The sequence below is a fragment of the Oncorhynchus tshawytscha genome, linkage group LG09 (genome assembly GCF_018296145.1).
Source record: "Oncorhynchus tshawytscha isolate Ot180627B linkage group LG09, Otsh_v2.0, whole genome shotgun sequence".
NCBI lineage: Eukaryota > Metazoa > Chordata > Actinopteri > Salmoniformes > Salmonidae > Oncorhynchus > Oncorhynchus tshawytscha.
The window spans coordinates 2,633,589-2,654,558 of record NC_056437.1 but is presented as its reverse complement, the minus strand read 5'-3'; the positions used below and the strand labels follow the sequence as shown (position 1 = coordinate 2,654,558).

Here is a 20,970-nt window from a genome sequence, read left to right as displayed (position 1 = left end):
ATGGGGATGGGAGACTGGACATGGGGATGAGAGGCTGTGTGGATGGTGTTGGGAGGCAGGGGATGAGAGGCTGGGGCTGGGGCTGGGGAAGGGAGGTGGGGCTTGTGATGGGAGGATGGGCCTGGGGCTGAGAGGCTGGGGATGGGAGACTGGGAATGGGGATGGGGATAGGAGGCTGTGGATGGGGCTGGGAGGCTGGGGATGGGAGGCTGGGGATGGGAGGCTGGGGCTGGGGCTGGGGCTGGGGATGGGAGAATGGGGCTGGGAGAATGGGGATGGGAGGCTGAGGTTGGGAGACAGGGGATGGGAGGCTGGGGATGGGAGGCTGGGGATGGGAGGCTGAGGCTGGGGCTGTTGATGAGGATGGGAGGCTGAGGTTGGGAGGCTGGGGCTGGGAGGCTGGGGATGGGAGGCTGGGGATGGGAGGCCGGGGCTGGGAGGCTGGGGCTGGGGATGGGAGGCTTGGGATGGGAGGCTGGGTCTGGGGAGGGGCATGGGAGGCTGGGAATGGAAGGCTGGGGCTGGGGCTGGGGATGGGGCTGGGGATGGGAGGCTGGGAGACTGGGGATGGGAGGCTGGTGCTGGGGATGGGAAGCTGTGGACGGGAGGCTGGGGATGGGAGGCTACGGATGGGGATGGGAGACTGGGGATGTGAGGCTGGGTTTGGAGCCTGGGGATGGGGATGGGGATGGGAGACTGGGGATGTGAGGCTGGGTTTGGAGCCTGGGGATGGGGATGCGAGGCTGGGCCTGGTTATGGGGGCTGGAGATGGAAGGCTGGGCTTGGGTGTGGAGGGCTGGGTGGGGAGGCTGGGAATGGAAGACTGGGACTGGAGATGTGGGGCTGGGACCTCAGGCCAGATCTTCACTGTGTGTGTGTGTGTGTGTGTGTGTGTGTGTGTGTGTGTGTGTGTGTGTGTGTGCGTGTGCGTGTGTCTGCGTGTGCGTCTGGGTGTGCGTCTGGGTGTGTGTTTCTGAGGTCATAACAACCTCTTGATTGTCTGATTGCTTGGTGCTGAAAGTGTGATGACTAACATGATTGTGGGTAAACAAGGCTCCGTGACCCCGCCACTGACTTGTCATTACAGACCTGGGAAGTATCCCAAATAGCAAAAGCCTCTGGTGAAAAGAAGTGCCCTATAATCGGAGTATGGTGTTATTTGGAACATGCCCCCCTGCTCTGCTACAGGAATCTCTTTACACAGCAACTATGTTTAACGGTCTTGTCATTAGAGGCCTTCACCACTGCTCTGCTACAGCAACAATACTTAATCACATCCTTCCCCCTCAAGACCATCACCACAGGGAACACTGTCTCTTCCTGTTCACGGCAGGGGATGGTGTCTCTTTTCCTTCACAGCACAACTCTGTTTCCTCTTCACAGCAGGGAACACTGTCTCTTCCTGTTCACGGCAGGGAACACTGTCTCTTCCTGTTCACGGCAGGGGATGGTGTCTCTTTTCCTTCACAGCACAACTCTGTTTCCTCTTCACAGCAGGGAATACTGTCTCTTCCTCTTAGTAGCACAACCCTGTTTTTGCTTCCCATTATGGGAAGTACGAGTGACTTGCTCAATATCCTGTTAAGCTTCCCCCTACTTTTCGGAAATTCTGTTAAAAATCGCGCAACATTTTGGCGTCCTGCTACTCAGGCCAGGAATATAGTATATGCATATGATTAGTATGTGTGGATAGAAAACACTCAGACGTTTCCAAAACTGTTTAAATCACGGCTGTGACTATAACAGAACGTCTGTTTCATCGAAAAGCGCAGGAAAATCTGATCACTGGAGATGGGAAAAAATATCCATGCGCCACTTCCATGAATTGTTGAAGGTGAACCGTATTAAATGAGGCCGAGCTTGCAGTACCTACAGCTTCCACAGGATGTATAGAGTCTCCTCATTTGATTCTGATTTGATTCTTGGTAGATCCGACCAAAGGGAACCGATTCCCTCCGACCACCAACCCGAGGCATTGTCTTTCTTTTTTTCCTGACATTTTTCCACACGGCCAGCTATCGAATTTACATCGCCTCCTGATGATTTTTATAGCTTATTAACGTGTAGTTATACCTAAAGTTGCATTAGAAAGGTATTGCGAAGTGTTTTGTGAAAGTTTATCGTCGAATTTTTAACTTTTAAAAAATGACGTTACGTTATGAAACGCTATTTTTTCCGTTTATCACACAGTCTTCATAGATCGATATCTAGGCTATATATGGACCGATTTAATCCAAAAAAAGACCCAGTATTGATTATGGGACATCAAGGTGTGCAAAGAAAGAAGATGGTCAAAGGTAATTCATGTTTTATATTTTATTGTGCGGTTTGTGTAGCGCCGACTATGCTAATTCTTTTGTTTACATCCCCTACGGGTCTTTTGGGGTGTTGCATGCTATCAGATAATAGCTTCTCATGCTTTCGCCGAAAAGCATTTTAAAAATCTGACTCGGTGGCTAGATTCACAATGACTGTAGCTTTATTTCAATACCAAGCATGTGTATTTTAATGAACGTTTGCGTTTTAACTAATACTATTAGCGTGTAGCGTAGCGCATGTGCATTTCCAGAGCTCTAGGTGGGACGTCTGCGTCTCAAGTAAGCTCAAGAGGATGGAAGCTTTCAGATGCTAAACTACAGACTGGATTCTTCCGATGGCATTGAGAGGCCACCACATCAGGCACTGACTACATCAATAAGTGCATCGATGACGTTGTACCCACAGTGACCGTATGGACACACACCAACCAGAAGCCATGGATTACAGGCAACATCCGCACTGAGCTCTAACTGGGAGGCTTATAAGAAATCCCGCTATGCCATCCGACGAACCATCAAATAGGCGAAGCTCTGACGCTCGTTGGATGTGGCCGGGAATGCAAACTATTATGGACAACAAAGGGAAGCACAGCCGCAAGCTGCCCAGTGACACGACCATACCTCGCTTCGAGGTAAGCAACACTGAAGCATGCTTGAGAGCCCCAGCCGTTCCGGACAACTGTGTGATCACGCTCTCCACAGCCGATCTGAGTAAGACCTGTAAACAGGTCAACATTCTCAAGTCCGCAGGGCCAGACGGGTTACTAGGACGAGTATGGCGAGCATGCGCTGACCAACTGGCAAGTTTCTTCACTGACATTTTCAACCTCTCCCTTACCGAGTCCGTAAACCAACATGTTTCTACCAGACCACCATAGTCCCTGTGCCCAAGACAAAGATTTAGACATGAAGTGCTTTGAAAGGTTGGTAATGGCTCACATCAACACCATTATCACAGAAACCCTAGACCCACTCCAATTTGCATACTGCCCCAACAGATCCACAGATGATCCAATCTCTATTGCACTCCACACTGCCCTTTCCCACCTGGACAAAAGGAACACTTACAGTATGTGAGAATGCTGTTCATTGACTACAGCTCAGCTTTCAACACCATTAGTGCCCTCAAAGTTCATCACTAAGCTAAGGATCCTGGGACTAAACACCTCCCTCTGCAACTGGATCCTGGACTTCATGACGGGCCGCCACCAGGTGGTAAGGGTAGGTAACAATACATTGCCATGCTGATCCTGCAGCTGTACACAGCCCATCTGCAAATAGCCCATCCAACTTCCTTCCTCCTCCTCTCATTGTTTTTATTTACTTTTTGTTTGCTCCTTTGCACCCCAGTATCTCTATTTGCACAGTCATCTTCTGCACATCTACCACTCCAGTGTTTAATTGCTAAATTGTAATTATTTCGCCTCTACGGCCTATTTATTGCCTTACCTCCCTAATCTTACCTCATTTGCATACACTGTATATATACTTTTTTCTATTTCTAGTGCAGCTCATCCAGGATGGTACATCAATGCGAGCTGTGGCAAGAAGGTTTGCTGTGTCTGTCAGCGTAGTGTCCAGAGCATGGAGGCGCTACCAGGAGACAGGCCAGTACATCAGGAGACGTGGAGGAGGCCGTAGGAGTGCAACAACCCAGCAGCAGGACCGCTACCTCCGCCTTTGTGCAAGGAGGAGCAGGAGGAGCACTGCAAGAACACTGCAAAATGACCTCCAGCAGGCCATAAATGTGCATGTGTCTGCTCAAACAGTCAGAAACAGACTCCATGAGGGTGGTATGAGGGACCGACGTCCACAGATGGGGGTTGTGCTTACAGCCCAACACCGTGCAGGACGTTTTGCATTTGCCAGAGAACACCAAGATTGGCAAATTCGCCACTGGCGCCCTGTGCTCTTCACAGATGAAAGCAGGTTCACACTGAGCACATGTGACAGACCTGACAGAAACTGGAGACGCCGTGGAGAACGTTCTGCTGCCTGCAACATCCTCCAGCATGACCGGTTTGGCGGTGGGTCAGTCATGGTGTGGGGTGGCATTTCTTTGGGGGGCCACACAGCCCTCCATGACCTTGCCAGAGGTAGCCTGACTGCCATTAGGTACCGAGATGAGATCCTCAGACCCCTTGTGAGACCATATACTGGTGCGGTTGGCCCTGGGTTCCTCCTAATGCAAGACAATGCTAGACCTCATGTGGCTGGAGTGTGTCAGCAGTTCCTCCAAGAGGAAGGCATTGATGCTATGGACTGGCCCGCCCGTTCCCCAGACTTGAATCCAATTGAGCACATCTGGGACATCATGTCTCGCTCCATCCACCAACGCCACGTTGCACCACAGACTGTCCAGGAGTTGGCGGATGCTTTAGTCCAAGTCTGGGAGGAGATCACTCAGGAGACCATCCGTCACCTCATCAGGAGCATGCCCAGGCGTTGTAGGGAGGTCATACAGGCACGTGGAGGCCACACACACTACTGAGCCTCGTTTTGACTTGTTTTAAGGACATTACATCAAAGTTGGATCAGCCTGTAGTGTGGTTTTCCACTTTAATTTTGAGTGTGACTCCAAATCCAAACCTCCATGGGTTGATAAATTTGATTTCCGTTGATAATTGAAATGAAATCCGAGCAAGGGTAGCATTCCAGAGGGACATCAGAGACTGTAACGTTCTCTGCTTCACGGAAACATGGCTAACTGGAGAGACGCAATCCGAAGCGGTGCAGCCAGCGGGTTTCTCCACGCATCGCGCCGACAGAAACAAACATCTTTCTGGTAAGAAGAGGGGCGGGGGCGTATGTCTTATGGCCAACGTGACATGGTGTGATGAAAGAAACATACAGGAACTCAAATCCTTCTGTTCACCTGATTTAGAATTCCTCACAATCAAATGTAGACCGCATTATCTACCAAGAGAATTCTCTTCGATTATAATCACAGCCGTATATATCCCCCCCAAGCAGACACATCGATGGCTCTGAACGAACTTTATTTAACTCTCTGCAAACTGGAAACGATTTATCCGGAGGCTGCATTCATTGTAGCTGGGGATTTTAACAAGGCTAATCTGAAAACAAGTCTCCCTAAAATTTATCAGCATATCGATTGCGCAAACAGGGGTGGAAAGACCCTGGATCATTGTTACTCTAACTTCCGCGACGCATATAAGGCCCTGCCCCGCCCCCTTTCGGAAAAGCTGACCACGACTCCATTTTGTTGATCCCTGCCTACAGACAGAAACTAAAACAAGAAGCTCCCACGCTGAGGTCTGTCCAACGCTGGTCCGACCAAGCTGACTCCACACTCCAAGACTGCTTCCATCACGTGGACTGGGAGATGTTTCGTATTGCGTCAGACAACAACATTGACGAATACGCTGATACGGTGTGCGAGTTCATTAGAACGTGCGTTGAAGATGTCGTTCCCATAGCAACGATTAAAACATTCCCTAACCAGAAACCGTGGATTGATGGCAGCATTCGTGTGAAACTGAAGGCACGAACCACTGCTTTTAATCAGGGCAAGGTGTCTGGTAACATGGCTGAATACAAACAGTGCAGCTATTCCCTCCGCAAGGCTATCAAACAAGCTAAGCGCCAGTACAGAGACAAAGTAGAATCTCAATTCAACGGCTCAGACACAAGAGGTATGTGGCAGGGTCTACAGTCAATCACGGACTACAGGAAGAAACCCAGCCCAGTCACGGACCAGGATGTCTTGCTCCCAGGCAGACTAAATAACTTTTTGCCCGCTTTGAGGACAATACAGTGCCACTGACACGGCCTGCAACGGAAACATGCGGTCTCTCCTTCACTGCAGCCGAAGTGAGTAAGTCATTTAAACGTGTTAACCCTCGCAAGGCTGCAGGCCCAGACGGCATCCCCAGCCGCGCCCTCAGAGCATGCGCAGACCAGCTGGCCGGTGTGTTTACGGACATATTCAATCAATCCCTATACCAGTCTGCTGTTCCCACATGCTTCAAGAGGGCCACCATTGTTCCTGTTCCCAAGAAAGCTAAGGTAACTGAGCTAAACGACTACCGCCCGTAGCACTCACATCCGTCATCATGAAGTGCTTTGAGAGACTAGTCAAGGACCATATCACCTCCACCCTACCTGACACCCTTGACCCACTCCAATTTGCTTACCGCCCAAATAGGTCCACAGACGATGCAATCTCAACCACACTGCACACTGCCCTAACCCATCTGGACAAGAGGAATACCTATGTGAGAATGCTGTTCATCGACTACAGCTCGGCATTCAACACCATAGTACCCTCCAAGCTCGTCATCAAGCTCGAGACCCTGGGTCTCGACCCCGCCCTGTGCAACTGGGTACTGGACTTCCTGACGGGCCGCCCCCAGGTGGTGAGGGTAGGCAACAACATCTCCTCCCCGCTGATCCTCAACACTGGGGCCCCACAAGGGTGCGTTCTGAGCCCTCTCCTGTACTCCCTGTTCACCCACGACTGCGTGGCCATGCACGCCTCCAACTCAATCATCAAGTTTGCGGACGACACAACAGTGGTAGGCTTGATTACCAACAACGACGAGACGGCCTACAGGGAGGAGGTGAGGGCCCTCGGAGTGTGGTGTCAGGAAAATAACCTCACACTCAACGTCAACAAAACTAAGGAGATGATTGTGGACTTCAGGAAACAGTAGAGGGAACACCCCCCCATCCACATCGATGGAACAGTAGTGGAGAGGGTAGCAAGTTTTAAGTTCCTCGGCATACACATCACAGACAAACTGAATTGGTCCACTCACACAGACAGCATCGTGAGGAAGGCGCAGCAGCGCCTCTTCAACCTCAGGAGGCTGAAGAAATTCGGCTTGTCACCAAAAGCACTCACAAACTTCTACAGATGCACAATCGAGAGCATCCTGGCGGGCTGTATCACCGCCTGGTATGGCAACTGCACCGCCCTCAACCGTAAGGCTCTCCAGAGGGTAGTGAGGTCTGCACAACGCATCACCGGGGCAAACTACCTGCCCTCCAGGACACCTACACCACCCGATGCTACAGGAAGGCCATAAAGATCATCAAGGACATCAACCACCGAGCCACTGCCTGTTCACCCCGCTGTCATCCAGAAGGCGAGGTCAGTACAGGTGCATCAAAGCTGGGACCGAGAGACTGAAAAACAGCTTCTATCTCAAGGCCATCAGACTGTTAAACAGCCACCACTAACATTGAGTGGCTACTGCCAACACACTGTCAATGACACTGACTCTACTCCAGCCACTTTAATCATGGGAATCGATGGGAAATGATGTAAATATATCACTAGCCACTTTAAACAATGCTACCTTATATAATGTTACTTACCCTACATTGTTCATCTCATATGCATACGTTGATACTGTACTCTATATCATCGACTGCATCCTTATGTAATACATGTATCACTAGCCACTTTAACTATGCCACTTGGTTTACATACTTATCTCATATGTATATACTGTACTCGATATCATCTACTGTATCTTGCCTATGCTGCTCTGTACCATCACTCATTCATATATCCTTATGTACATATTCTTTATCCCCTTACACTGTGTATGACAGTAGTTTTTTTTGGAATTGTTAGTTAGATTACTTGCTCGTTATTACTGCATTGTCGGAACTAGAAGCACAAGCATTTCGCTACACTCGCATTAACATCTGCTAACCATGTGTATGTGACAAATAAAATTTGATTTGATTTGATTTGATTTGATTTGATAATTTTTGTGTGATTTTGTTGTCAGCACATTCAACTATGTAAAGAAAAAAAGTATTTAATAAGAATATTTCATTCATTCAGATCTAGGATGTGTTATTTTAGTGTTCCCTTTATTTTTTGAGCAGTATATATATATATATATATATATATATATATAGAGAGAGAGAGAGACACATAGTGTATATATATATTCAGTTTATTTTGTGAAATACTTTATTAACATTTCTTTTTCTTTAAACTGCGTTGTTGGTTAAGGTAAGTAACATATTTCACTGTAAGGTCTACTACACATGTTGTATTCAGCATTTCACTGTAAGGTCTACTACACCTGTTGTATTCAGCATTTCACTGTAAGGTCTACTACACCTGTTGTATTCAGCATTTCACTGTAAGGTCTACCTACACCTGTTGTATTCAGCATTTCACTGTAAGGTCTACTACACCTGTTGTATTCAGCATTTCACTGTGAGGTCTACTACACCTGTTGTATTCAGCATTTCTGTAACGGTTTTCTTGAGTTGAAGGAGAGGAGGACCAAAATGCAGCGTGGTTACTTGTATACATCTTTAATAAAGATGAAAACACGAACAATACAAACCAACAAACGTAACTTGAAAACCTAAACAGCCTATCTGGTGCAAACAAACACAGAGACAGGAACAATCACCCACGAAACCCAACACCAAACAGGCTACCTAAATATGGTTCCAAATCAGAGACAATGACTAACACCTGCCTCTGATTGAGAACCATATCAGGCCAAACACAGAAACAGACAAACTAGACACACAACATAGAATGCCCACTCAGATCACACCCTGACCAAACAAACATAGAAACATACAAAGCAAACTATGGTCAGGGTGTGACAATTTCACTGTGCGGTCTACTACAACTGTTGTATTCAGCATTTCACTGTGAGGTCGGTGCATGTGACAAATAACATGCTATTTGATTTGATGTCGATACTGTCTCTTCCTCTTCACAGCACAACTGTGTTTAATGTGTCTTTAAACTGAAGTGAATTGATGAAAATGTAATACATTTTTCAAACAGGAACTCTTCATTTTAGCACCGCTAGTCATAGTCACTGCTGACAGTATGATGAGCATTACAGTGTTTTTCTAACCTGTGACAGCAGCACCTGAAAGAGAAATCACTGTGATGGGATTCCAGTCATGTTGAAATGGTTGTGGAAATAACTGTGTGTTACGATAATCAAAGACTTGTACTCAGCCGTCTGTAAATCATCCGGTAGACATCACCGAGGTGACACTGCAAACACTAATTCATCAAGAGGAAGAGAACACAGAGTACCCCACTATGTTTGACCGAAGCATTATGGGCCCAGAGAATATGGTGCGAATCGGGACGTATCCACAGTGAGTCATGTGGACCTTGTACAGATTCCATTCACTGAGCAGACACATTTGGGTGGAACTCCAAAATACATAGAGATTAATTAGACAGTGTAGGGCAGATGGGTGGAACTCCAGGGTACATAGAGATTAATTAGACAGTGTAGGGCAGATGGGTGGAACTCCAGGGTACATAGAGATTAATTAGACAGTGTAGGGCAGATGGGTGGAACTCCAGGGTACATAGAGATTAATTAGACAGTGTAGGGCAGATGGGTGGAACTCCAGGGTACATAGAGATTAATTAGACAGTGTAGGGCAGATGGGTGGAACTCCAGGGTACATAGAGATTAATTAGACAGTGTAGGGCAGATGGGTGGAACTCCAGGGTACACAGAGATTAATTAGACAGTGTAGGGCAGATGGGTGGAACTCCAGGGTACACAGAGATTAATTTAGACAGTGTAGGGGCAGATGGGTGGAACGACAGAGAGGAATTAGACAGTGTAGGGCAGATGGGTGGAACTCCAGGGTCCACAGAGATTAATTAGACAGTGTAGGGCAGATGGGTGGAACTCCAGGGTACATAGAGATTAATTAGACAGTGTAGGGGCAGATGGGTGGAACGACAGAGAGGAATTAGACAGTGTAGGAGCAGATGGGTGGAACTCCAGGGTACACAGAGATTACCAAACTAAAACAGAGACATAAAAAAGGAACTAAGGTCAGGACATGACACATGTCCTCCTCCTAATCCCATCATGTGTTATATCCTCATCATAATCCCATCATGTGTTATATCCTCATCATAATCCCATCATGAGACATGTCCTCCTCATAATCCCATCATGTGTCAAGGACCATATCACCTCCACCCTACCTGACACCCTAGACCAGGGGTGTCAAACGCAAATACCCAGTGGGCCAAAATGTAAAACCTGAACAAAGTCACGGGCCAACATTGAACAAATTAACCTTTTAATATGGACCCAAACAAGTTTTGCTTTAACATTGAATATGGAACAAGCATCGCTTATTACCATACAATATATAATTTAATAGTGGAGACATGCAAAATCGAATTTCAAATGAAAAAACACATCAATGGCATTCATTTATTAAATAAATAAAATTTAAATAAAAATTATATGTCTCTTTTCTATTTGCAGCCTTCTGATTTAAATACCAAAATAAACTTTTTCCACTGGCTAATAAAAGTGCATAAAGAAAACGTTAATTATTGCACACTGGTCTAATCTGATGTGCCCAAGCCAGATACCTGGCATCTCTTCTTGGATGCTAGTTCATCAATGTCTGGGCTCAAGCTCTGAGCTGAAGAAATCCTCAGTATCGAGCGAAGATGTTCATCAGTCAGACGTCTCCTGTGAGTTGTTTTGGTCATCTTCATCGAGGAGAAAAGTTGCTCGCATAGATAAGTGCTGCCGAACATGGAGAGCATCTGAGCAGCTTGGGTGCGGAGCTGAGGCATTGTGTCAGGGATGAACCGTGGAAACTGTGCGGCGCCCACAGCATCATACTTTGACTTCAGCGTGTCGTTGCACTGGGGTTCAATCAGCTCCATTTGGATGTTGGTTGGTGCATTTTCCACATCAACTGCGAAGGGATTACTAAGCAGTTCAAACTTGCATTTCTGGGCATCGAAGTCGGCAAATCGCCGGCTAAACTCAGCAGCGAGAACACTGAGTTTTTCAGCAAACTGTGAGCATGGGAACACGGCGGTAGAGATCTGCGCTTTTATGGATTGGCAGCAGGGAAAATGGCAAGGGTTTCCTTGCAGCATCTGATTCTCCCACAGGCACAGTTTAGTTTTGAAGGCCCTCACTGCAGTGTACATGTCTGTGATGATGCGCCCCCGCCCCTGAAGCTGCAGGTTCAGCGCATCGAGATGGCTCGAGATGTCACAGAGAAAGGCCAGCTCACACAGGAACTTTTGCTCCCGGAGCTCTGCTGTATCCTTCCCTTTGGTTTCCAGGAATTGACATATTTCCTCACGCAGCTCGAAACATCTGTTCAGTACTTTTCCTCTGCTTAGCCATCTCACCTCTGTGTGATACGGCACGTCTGCGTATTCCGAACCACACTCCTCCAGAAAAGATTTAAACTGGCGGTGATTTAGACCTTTGGCTCTTATAAAGTTAACTACCTGTGTTACTGTGGTCATAACATGTTCCATCTTTAGGGCTTTGGCACACAGTGCTTCCTGATGTATGATGCAGTGGTAAACAGTTAGCTCACCTGCACAGTTCTCTTCCCGCATCTTCTCCCGAACCATGCCCACCAGTCCACTCTTTTTACCGCACATCCCTGGCGCACCATCTGTCGTTAATCCAACGAGTTTATCCCACGGCAGCTTTATTTCAGTTACACATTTGGAAACCTCCTCAAAGATTTCCTTTCCTGTGGTTGTGCCATGCATTGATTTGAATCCTAATAGCTCCTCCGTAACACACAGATTTGAGTCCACTCCACGGATGAAGACTGACAGCTGAGCAGTATCAGATGCGTCACAGCTCTCATCCACAGCGAGGGAGAACGCAACAAAATCTTTTCCCTTTTCCATCAGCTGGTCATACAGATTGGTGGCAAGATCACATGTGCGATCAGCTACTGTGTTCCTGCTCAGGCTCATGTTTGAAAATGCTTGTTTTTTTCTCTGGGCATACGAGGTCACAAACCTTCATCATGCACTTTTTCATGAACTCTCCCTCATTAAAGGGCCGGGCTGATTTTGCGATCTCTGCTGCCACTATATAACTAGCCTTTACAGCAGCCTCGCTTTGTGATGTGGCTTTTTTAAACATATTCTGTTGTGAAACCAAACTTCTTTTCATCTCCTCTACTTTCTGGCTCCTTTGAGTCATGTCCAGGTCCTTGTATTTGTCATGGTGTTTCGTTTCATAGTGTCGTCTAATGTTGTACTCCTTACTTACAGCCACGTTGACTCCACAAACAAGACAAACTGTCTTTTACATATGTAAACAGATATTCTGCCTCCCACTTGTCCAGAAAGCTTCTGTTTTCTGCCTTTCTTTTCGCCATTTTTGGGAAGGGTTAGCTCGCTGACAGTTGTAGCGTCTATGTTGCTATGACTACTGTCACAGAGGAGAGAGCGTTTCTGGGTCCTGTCCTGATTGGCGCGCGAAAACAGCAGAGCATTATGGGATTCGTAGTATTAGTGGTGAATGCGCTGTATAATACCGGCGGGCCAGCTCTAGTAGTAATTTGGTATTGTCTCGCGGGCCAAATATAATTACCCCACGGGCCAGAGTTTGACACCCATGCCCTAGACCCACTCCAATTTGCTTACCGCCCAAATAGGTCCACAGACGATGCAATCTCAACCACACTGCACACTACCCTAACCCATCTGGACAAGAGGAATACCTATGTGAGAATGCTATTCATCGACTACAGCTCGGCATTCAACACCATAGTACCCTCCAAGCTAGTCATCAAGCTCGAGACCCTGGGTCTCGACCCCGCCCTGTGCAACTGGGTACTGGACTTCCTGACGGGCCGCCCCCAGGTGGTGAGGGTAGGCAACAACATCTCCTCCCCGCTGATCCTCAACACTGGGGCCCCACAAGGGTGCGTTCTGAGCCCTCTCCTGTACTCCCTGTTCACCCACGACTGCGTGGCCACGCACGCCTCCAACTCAATCATCAAGTTTGCGGACGACACAACAGTGGTAGGCTTGATTACCAACAATGACGAGACGGCCTACAGGGAGGAGGTGAGGGCCCTCGGAGTGTGGTGTCAGGAAAATAACCTCACACTCAACGTCAACAAAACTAAGGAGATGATTGTGGACTTCAGGAAACAGCATAGGGAACACCCCCCTATCCACATCGATGGAACAGTAGTGGAGAGGGTAGCAAGTTTTAAGTTCCTCGGCATACACATCACAGACAAACTGAATTGGTCCACTCACACAGACAGCATCGTGAAGAAGGCGCAGCAGCGCCTCTTCAACCTCAGGAGGCTGAAGAAATGCGGCTTGTCACCAAAAGCACTCACAAACTTCTACAGATGCACAATCGAGAGCATCCTGGCGGGCTGTATCACTGCCTGGTACGGCAACTGCTCCGCCCACAACCGTAAGGCTCTCCAGAGGGTAGTGAGGTCTGCACAACGCATCACCGGGGGCAAACTACCTGCCCTCCAGGACACCTACACCACCCGATGTTACAGGAAGGCCATAAAGATCATCAAGGACAACAACCACCCGAGCCACTGCCTGTTCACCCCGCTATCATCCAGAAGGCGAGGTCAGTACAGGTGCATCAAAGCTGGGACCGAGAGACTGAAAAACAGCTTCTATATCAAGGCCATCAGACTGTTAAACAGCCACCACTAACATTGAGTGGCTGCTGCCAACACACTGACTCAACTCCAGCCACTTTAATAATGGGAATTGATGGGAAATGATGTAAAATATATCACTAGCCACTTTAAACAATGCTACCTAATATAATGTTTACATACCCTACATTATTCATCTCATATGTATAAGTATATACTGTACTCTATATCATCTACTGCATCCTTATGTAATACATGTATCACTAGCCACTTTAACTATGCCACTTTGTTTACATACTCATCTCATATGTATATACTGTACTCGATACCATCTACTGTATCTTGCCTAAACTCATTCATATATCTTTATGTACATATTCTTTATCCCCTTACACTGTGTATAAGACAGTCGTTTTTTGGGGGGAATTGTTAGCTAGATTACTTGTTGGTTATTACTGCATTGTCGGAACTAGAAGCACAAGCATTTCGCTATACTCGCATTAACATCTGCTAACCATGTGTATGTGACAAATAAAATTTGATTTGATTTGATCCTCATCATAATCCCATCATGTGTTATATCCTCATCATAATCCCATAATGTGACATGTCCTCCTCATAATCCCATCATGTGTTATATCCTCATCATAATCCCATAATGTGACATGTGCCCCTCCTAATCCCATCATGTGTTATATCCTCATCATAATCCCATCATGTGACATGTCCTCCTCCTAATCCCATCATGTGTTATATCCTCATCATAATCCCATAATGTGACATGTCCTCATCATAATCCCATAATGTGACATGTCCTCCTCATAATCCCATCATGTGTTATATCCTCATCATAATCCCATAATGTGACATGTCCTCCTCCTAATCCAATCATGTGTTATATCCTCATCATAATCCCATAATGTGACATGTCCTCATCATAATCCCATAATGTGACATGTCCTCCTCCTAATCCCATCATGTGACATGTCCTCATCATAATCCCATCATGTGTTATATCCTCGTCATAATCCCATAATGTGACATGTCCTCATCATAATCCCATCATGTGTTATATCCTCATCATAATCCAATCATGTGACATGTCCTCCTCATAATCCAATCATCCTCATTAAACTATTATATATCCCTCTGCTCCACCAAAAATGGACAGCCAGATGCAAGGTTGCGGTAAACTAATGTAACATGTCTCTGGTGTCGTCCTATTGTCCTGTTATATAATATAACATGTCTCTGGTGTCGTCCTCTTGTCCTGTTATATAATATAACATGTCTCTGGTGTCGTCCTCTTGTCCTGTTATATAATATAACATGTCTCTGGTGCCGTCCTCTTGTCCTGTTATATAATATAACATGTCTCTGGTGCCGTCCTCTTGTCCTGTTATATAATATAACATGTCTCTGGTGTCGTCCTCTTGTCCTGTTATATAATATTACATGTCTCTGGTGTCGTCCTCTTGTCCTGTTATATAATATTACATGTCTCTGGTGCCGTCCTCTTGTCCTGTTATATAATATAACATGTCTCTGGTGTCATCCTCTTGTCCTGTTATATAATATAACATGTCTCTGGTGTCATCCTCTTGTCCTGTTATATAATATAACATGTCTCTGGTGTCGTCCTCTTGTCCTGTTATATAATATTACATGTCTCTGATGTCGTCCTCTTGTCTTGTTCAACATTCATAAGCAGTATAACAGTACACACACACGCACGCACGCACACACACACACACACACACACACACACATACGCACGCACGCACACACACACACACACACACACACATACGCACGCACACACACACACACACATACGCACGCACACACACACACACAGAGCAGACAGCAGACAGCAACACACCCAGTAATAACTGACTAAGTAAATCCCATAAGCTTAAAATGTATAGAAAATAATTCATGAGTTTAGAGTTTGAATCCTGTATATGTCGGTTCAATATTTGCTGTGTAATCTCAATAATGGTGAAGTGGTGGGAGTGTTTCTTGAGGCTGTTTGTATTTCCAATTCTGTTGCTCACTCACATGGAAAAGTAGCTTTGTAATTGACTGGCTCTGCTCATCATGGCTTCTGTTTCCGCACCAAATGACAGCAGCCTATTAACATTACATATATCTGCCTGCCAGACAAACCATGAATGTCAGAGTACATTAGAGAAGCATTCTACTGACACCTGTCATTATTCACAGAACAGCTCATCCACGTATGGACCTTGCTTTCAAACACAGGTCAAAAATGTAAAGATGTAATGATGTAAAGATGTTGTAATGATGTAAAGATGATGTAATAATGTAATGATGTAAAGATTATGTAATAATGTAATGATGTAAAGATGACGTAATGATGTAATGATGTAATGATGATGTAATGATGTAATGATGTAAAGATGATGTAATCATGTAAAAATGATGTAATAATGTAATGATGTAAAGATTATGTAATGATGTAATAATGTAATGATGTAATAATGTAAAGATGACGTAATGATGTAATGATGATGTAATGATGTAAAGATGATGTAATGATGTAAAGACGATGTAATGATGTAAAGATGTAATGATGTAATGATTTAATGATGTAAAGATGATGTAATGATGTAATGATGTAAAGATATAAAGACAATGTAATGATGTAATGATGTAATGATGTAAAGATATAAAGTCAATGTAATGAAGTAATGATGTAAAGATATAAAGACAATGTAATGATGTAATTATGTAATGATGTAAAGATGTAAAGATGATGTAATGATGTAAAGATATAAAGACGATGTCATGATGTAATGATGTAAAGATATAAAGATGATGTAATGATGTAAAGATGTTGTAATGATGTAAAGATGTAATGATGTAAAGATGTTGTAATGATGTAAAGATGTAATGATGTAAAGATGATGTAATGATGTAAAGATATAAAGACGATGTCATGATGTAAAGATGTTGTAATGATGTAAAGATGTAAAGATGATGTAATGATGTAAAGATGTTGTAATGATGTAAAGATGTAATGATGTAAAGATGATGTAAAGATATAAAGATGATGTAATGATGTAAAGATGATGTAATGATGTGAAGATGATGTAAAGATATAAATATGATGTAATGATGTAAAGATGATGTAATGATGTAAAGATGATGTAATGATTTAAAGATGATGTAAAGATATAAAGATGATGTAATGATGTAAAGATGATGTAATTTTGTTTTTTGTTCATGATGCTTCCTATTTGCTTCACATAGCATGTCCAATGGCCTTTAAAAATATAACCTATTAAGATGGATCTATGATTTAAATTGTTTCTGTTTGAAATTAGAAGTGGTTCCAAAACAGCTATAGAAGAATCACTGATATGTAGAAAATAATATTTCCACTGCTCTACATCTCTCCATGTGTTGTCAAATACTCACATCGTTTTAGAGAAATTTGGATGATTCATATTCTGTTTTAGTTATGGGAAAATATCGTTGTAGAGCTTTTTGGGCAATTGATGTTCAGTTTTAGTTATGGAAAACTGTCAGGTATCACAAAATGCTTAATATTTCAACCTGGCTGAGTAGAGTCTAGTGTAGCAGTCGCAACAGAGAAGGTGTCTACCTGACTGAATAGAGTCTAGTATAGCAGTCTCTACAGAGAAGGTTTCTACCTGACAGAATAGAGTCTAGTGTAGCAGTCTCAACAGAGAAGGTTTCTACCTGACAGAATAGAGTCTAGTGTAGCAGTCTCTACAGAGAAGGTTTCTACCTGACTGAATTGAGTCTAGTATAGCAGTCTCTACAGAGAAGGTTTCTACCTGACAGAATAGAGTCTAGTGTAGCAGTCTCAACAGAGAAGGTGTCTACCTGACTGAATAGAGTCTAGTATAGCAGTCTCTACAGAGAAGGTTTCTACCTGACAGAATAGAGTCTAGTGTAGCAGTCTCTACAGAGAAGGTTTCTACCTGACTGAATAGAGTCTAGTATAGCAGTCTCTACAGAGAAGGTTTCTACCTGACAGAATAGAGTCTAGTATAGCAGTCTCTACAGAGAAGGTTTCTACCTGACAGAATAGAGTCTAGTGTAGCAGTCTCAACAGAGAAGGTTTCTACCTGACAGAATAGAGTCTAGTATAGCAGTCGCAACAGAGAAGGTGTCTACCTGACTGAATAGAGTCTAGTATAGCAGTCTCTACAGAGAAGGTTTCTACCTGACAGAATAGAGTCTAGTGTAGCAGTCTCAACAGAGAAGGTTTCTACCTGACAGAATAGAGTCTAGTGTAGCAGTCTCTACAGAGAAGGTTTCTACCTGACAGAATAGAGTCTAGTGTAGCAGTCTCAACAGAGAAGGTTTCTACCTGACAGAATAGAGTCTAGTGTAGCAATGAGCAACAGAGATGATGTATTCGGTAGGGAGGGTCTTTCATTATTTTTTGGAATCTTCATTTATGCGGAGATACACCCTGAGACCAGGGCCGTTTTCACAAGGGAGCCGTGTTTGTGCAATTTCATAAGACAAATATTAACCAAAATGAAACCAGTCAAATACAGCACAACACAAATATTCAAGAAAAACAATTACATTCGAAATAAGAAGGTCCCCAATCTATATTTGTAATTGCCTGAGCAGCACCAGAACATCCAATTGTAAAGTATTTCGTAGTTGGTTCCAGCAATGAGATGCTTTAATTTAAAACTAAAAGCAGAATTACCTAGTTTGGTGGAGATCCGAGGAATCCCGAGAGTTAACCAACCTTGTGAATGGGTTTTGTATCTCATGTTTTAAGCTTGTCAACAAAAATAAAATAATGAAGTCATCTACTGTAATGAGAACCATCCTTTTGATACAGGATGCGGCGATGCGTATTAAAACCGTCCCCTGTGATAAAGCGAAGGGCGATACGGTAGACGGAATACAAAGGTTTTAAGAGTAGTGCCTTCTGCGGTCTGGCCAATGGAGAATCACCAGAGCCAGGAGCTGGCTGGAAGGTTGACTGATCGCTCTACTTCATGGTGTTTAGGAAGACGCAAGATACAGAATATTTATATCCAAGAAACGCACTTTAAATCTCAGCTTTTTAACTGGTTCATCCAGATGTAAAAAATAAAAATAAAAATACATCTCAATGCAAATGCTTAGATATTTATAGGCTCAATGAGAGAACCATCTGATGGACAAATACAGGACATCAATGAGAGAACCATCAGATGGTTATTAATTAAATACATCAATGAGAGAACCATCAGATGGTTATTAATTAAATACATCAATGAGAGAACCATCAGATGGTTATTAATTAAATACATCAATGAGAGAACCATCAGATGGTTATTAATTAAATACATCAATGAGAGAACCATCAGATGGTTATTAATTAAATACAGGACATCAATGAGAGGACCATCAGATGGTTATTAATTAAATACATCAATGAGAGAACCATCAGATGGTTATTAATTAAATACATCAATGAGAGAACCATCAGATGGTTATTAATTAAATACATCAATGAGAGAACCATCAGATGGTTATTAATTAAATACATCAATGAGAGAACCATCTGATGGACAAATACAGGACATCAATGAGAGAACCATCTGATGGACAAATACAGGACATCAATGAGAGAACCATCAGATGGTTATTAATTAAATACATCAATGAGAGAACCATCTGATGGACAAATACAGGACATCAATGAGAGAACCATCTGATGGACAAATACAGGACATCAATGAGAGAACCATCAGATGGTTATTAATTAAATACATCAATGAGAGAACCATCTGATGGACAAATACAGGACATCAATGAGAGAACCATCTGATGGACAAATACAGGACATCAATGAGAGAACCATCAGATGGTTATTAATTAAATACATCAATGAGAGAACCATCAGATGGACAAATACAGGACATCAATGAGAGAACCATCTGATGGACAAATACAGGACATCAATGAGAGAACCATCAGATGGTTATTAATTAAATACAGGACATCAATGAGAGAACCATCAGATGGTTATTAATTAAATACATCAATGAGAGAACCATCAGATGGTTATTAATTAAATACAGGACATCAATGAGAGAACCATCAGATGGTTATTAATTAAATACATCAATGAGAGAACCATCAGATGGTTATTAATTAAATACATCAATGAGAGAACCATCAGATGGTTATTAATTAAATACAGGACATCAATGAGAGAACCATCAGATGGTTATTAATTAAATACATCAATGAGAGAACCATCAGATGGTTATTAATTAAATACATCAATGAGAGAACCATCAGATGGTTATTAATTAAATACAGGACATCAATGAGAGAACCATCAGATGGTTATTAATTAAATACATCAATGAGAGAACCATCAGGTGGTTATTAATTAAATACAGGACATCAATGAGAGAACCATCAGATGGTTATTAATTAAATACAGGACATCAATGAGAGAACCATCAGATGGTTATTAATTAAATACATCAATGAGAGAACCATCAGATGGTTATTAATTAAATACAGGACATCAATGAGAGAACCATCAGATGGTTATTAATTAAATACATCAATGAGAGAACCATCAGATGGTTATTAATTAAATACAGGACATCAATGAGAGAACCATCAGATGGTTATTAATTAAATACATCAATGAGAGAACCATCAGATGGTTATTAATTAAATATCAGGACATCAATGAGAGAACCATCAGATGGTTATTAATTAAATACATCAATGAGAGAACCATCAGATGGTTATTAATTAAATACAGGACATCAATGAGAGAACCATCAGATGGTTATTAATTAAATACATCAATGAGAGAACCATCAGATGGTTATTAATAAATAAATACAGGACATCAATGAGAGAACCATCAGATGGTTATTAATTAAATACATCAATGAGAGAACCATCAGATGGTTATTAATTAAATACATCAATGAGAGAACCATCAGATGGTTATTAATTAAATACAGGACATCAATGAGAGAACCATCTGATGGACAAATACAGGACATCAATGAGAGAACCATCAGATGGACAAATACAGGACATCAATCAATGAGAGAACCATCTGATGGACAAATTAGGACATCAATGAGAGAGAGAACCATCAGATGGTTATTAATTAAATACAGGACATCAATGAGAGAACCATCAGATGGTTATTAATTAAATATCAGGAACATCAATGAGAGAACCATCT

General features: G+C 43.4%; 1 protein-coding gene across 1 annotated transcript in view; it reads right to left on the bottom strand.

Moving 5' to 3' along the window:
* LOC121847334 (vegetative cell wall protein gp1-like) overlaps window positions 1-20,970 on the bottom strand; it is a 131,466-nt gene that overhangs the window by 86,719 nt on the left and 23,777 nt on the right. Inside the window, exons 3-4 of the mRNA XM_042327943.1 lie at window positions 463-670; window positions 16-135 (exon numbers count right to left, since the gene is read on the bottom strand). Of these exons, the coding sequence (XP_042183877.1) occupies window positions 16-135; window positions 463-670 (328 nt within the window). The remainder of the gene's footprint in view (window positions 1-15; window positions 136-462; window positions 671-20,970) is intronic.